This window comes from Aplysia californica, unplaced genomic scaffold, assembly GCF_000002075.1.
Source record: "Aplysia californica isolate F4 #8 unplaced genomic scaffold, AplCal3.0 scaffold00222, whole genome shotgun sequence".
NCBI classification, from domain to species: domain Eukaryota; kingdom Metazoa; phylum Mollusca; class Gastropoda; order Aplysiida; family Aplysiidae; genus Aplysia; species Aplysia californica.
Genome location: NW_004797492.1, coordinates 639,982 through 642,181, shown reverse-complemented (window position 1 = coordinate 642,181; position 2,200 = coordinate 639,982). Strand labels below are relative to the sequence as shown.

At 40.9% G+C, this 2,200-nt stretch overlaps 2 protein-coding genes across 2 annotated transcripts in view; one reads left to right on the top strand and one right to left on the bottom strand.

Moving 5' to 3' along the window:
- LOC100533386 (FMRFamide-activated amiloride-sensitive sodium channel) overlaps positions 1-1,995 on the bottom strand; it is a gene marked incomplete at its 3' end in the record, with an annotated part of 28,686 nt that extends 26,691 nt beyond the window's left edge. The window contains 1 exon segment of the mRNA XM_013083281.2: positions 1,444-1,995. Within this exon segment, the coding sequence (XP_012938735.1) occupies positions 1,444-1,601 (158 nt within the window).
- The window catches only part of LOC101857341 (integrator complex subunit 13), a gene marked incomplete in the record, with an annotated part of 266,815 nt that overhangs the window by 71,488 nt on the left and 193,127 nt on the right, over positions 1-2,200 (top strand).

Here is a 2,200-nt window from a genome sequence, read left to right as displayed (position 1 = left end):
GGAGCTGTTTGTTGTTTTTAATTTCACGAAACTTAAACATTGTAAAAGTGTGCAACGTCTCCCTTGTAATGCATTTCATATCCGTAATAAGTTCTATCGATTATATAAAATTGTTTAGATAACGTATCCGATCCTACCTCTCCTGTTGAGTGGTATACAAGAGATATAAGCTAAAGATTCTGGGGGGGGTTTTCTGGCGCATGTGGAAAATATACATTGTGTTTTTGTGTGTGTTGTAAACAGGAATAATAATAATTAACTTAACGATATATTATGGGAATAAAGATTGCGCTCCTATTTGTTCGCTTTCTCAGTAAAATGTACTTGCAACTGGTAGGAGTGCGCGTTACGCCCGGCAACCCATTTGAGGTCCCAAAGAAATTTATATTGGAGACTCCAGATGTGCGCAGTAAGTCAAGAAGTAAGCTGAGAATGGAGGGCTCAAGCACCGTAGACTTTTACTTGAATCGCTTTCTCGCTACCGCGTCAGTAAGTGAAATATAGTTGTGGGAGAAAACATGAGTGTTAACTGTAATGTTTCGGACTGCTCATCTTCGCCGTTACGTACTAATAGTGGCAGCGTATACGTCATCAAGTCCTTCACGGGTGGTTGGCGGGTGCTCTGGTGGGGTTTGCTCCTTCTTTCATATACTATTAACCATCTACAGTCCTTATCTCCCCTCCTTGTTTTTTGTGTTTGTTATTGTCTTAAAATGTAGCACCTCTAATCTTGGTCACTTATATGACTTTATTGCCATGCAAATGTTGTAAAACTCTTACTAAAACTAGACTAATACTCAAGTGATGTCGATGCATAAATCATGGGTAGTTACAATAACATTAAGCAGGAAACGAGAAATTGCCATGCACTGTATTTTCACCACCTCCATAGCACAATAACCATGGCTACAGTGACAAATCAACAACAGAAGCAACAACTGCGAAATATGACAACAGCAACAACTGCAGCAGCAGCAACAACAACAACAACAACAAGCTGCAACAACAGTATTAACAACTAACAGAATGAAGACAATTACTAAAATAACCAGTTGCCATAAAAACAGCTGCAACAACAACGACAACAGGAAGAGGACCAAGAACAACAATTAAGATAACGAAGCCGTCTACGATAACAATTATATTTGCCATCACAACAACTGCAACAACAAAAACAACAACATCAGCAACAGTTTATGCCTCAACAACAAGAACACCCACATTTGCCATTATATCTGCTGCCGCAACATCAGCATCAACAACAACAGCAACAACAACAACAACAACAATAGCAACTACAGCAACTATAGCTACAACATCCACAGGAACAACAAGAACAACAGCAGCAACAACAACAATAGCAACAACAATAACAACCAATCGTATGTCTTAAACAAATACCCCTGGCTATCCCCACTAGACCTGTATTCCCTCACACCTTACCTGATGGGAACATAATTATCCCCGCTGGTGTGCAGGATGGATACGAACCCTTCCAGCTCGTTATCGTTTCGCATGGCGGGCGAGCGGAATGCTCCTCCACCACCGCCGCTGCCACTAGGGTAATTTTTATTCCTCTGTCGTTTTCCTCTTCCCCACATCTTGCTGTGTCGACTTGTCAGAAATGTCTCTGAACAAGACAATCATGTGGTAGATCGTAGCAGGGTTGTCACCCCCCAAACAATGTTACAGGATTGCCACCAATCAGCAGTATCATGTAGTACTTGTTTACTGCAGGATTGTCACCTATCCACAATTTCATTTAGCAGTTTACTATAGGATTGTCACCTATGCACAGTTAGTTTCAATTAGCAGGTTACTACAGGATTGTTACCTATCCACTGTTAGTTTCATGTAGCAGATAACTACAGGGTTGTCACTTATTTAACCCTATGTCTGTTACATTGTGGCAGATTTGTCCTTGAGCAACAGGGTAGTATGATCACAATTGTCACCGGGCAGCAATGCCGTGCAGTAGTAGTAGATTGTTACAGGCTCGTCCATCCCTGACAGCCGTGGTATCATTCATTATTCTAGCAGGATTAACACCGAGCAAGCGAGAAATACAACATTAGATTATGGATGGGTGTTCAAGAAACAAGTACGATTTCCTAAAGATTCCATTAAGATTTAACAAAGAAGCGCGATATCCGTTGAATTGTTACAAGAGCTTCACACACGAGTGTAGTATCGGTTTAAC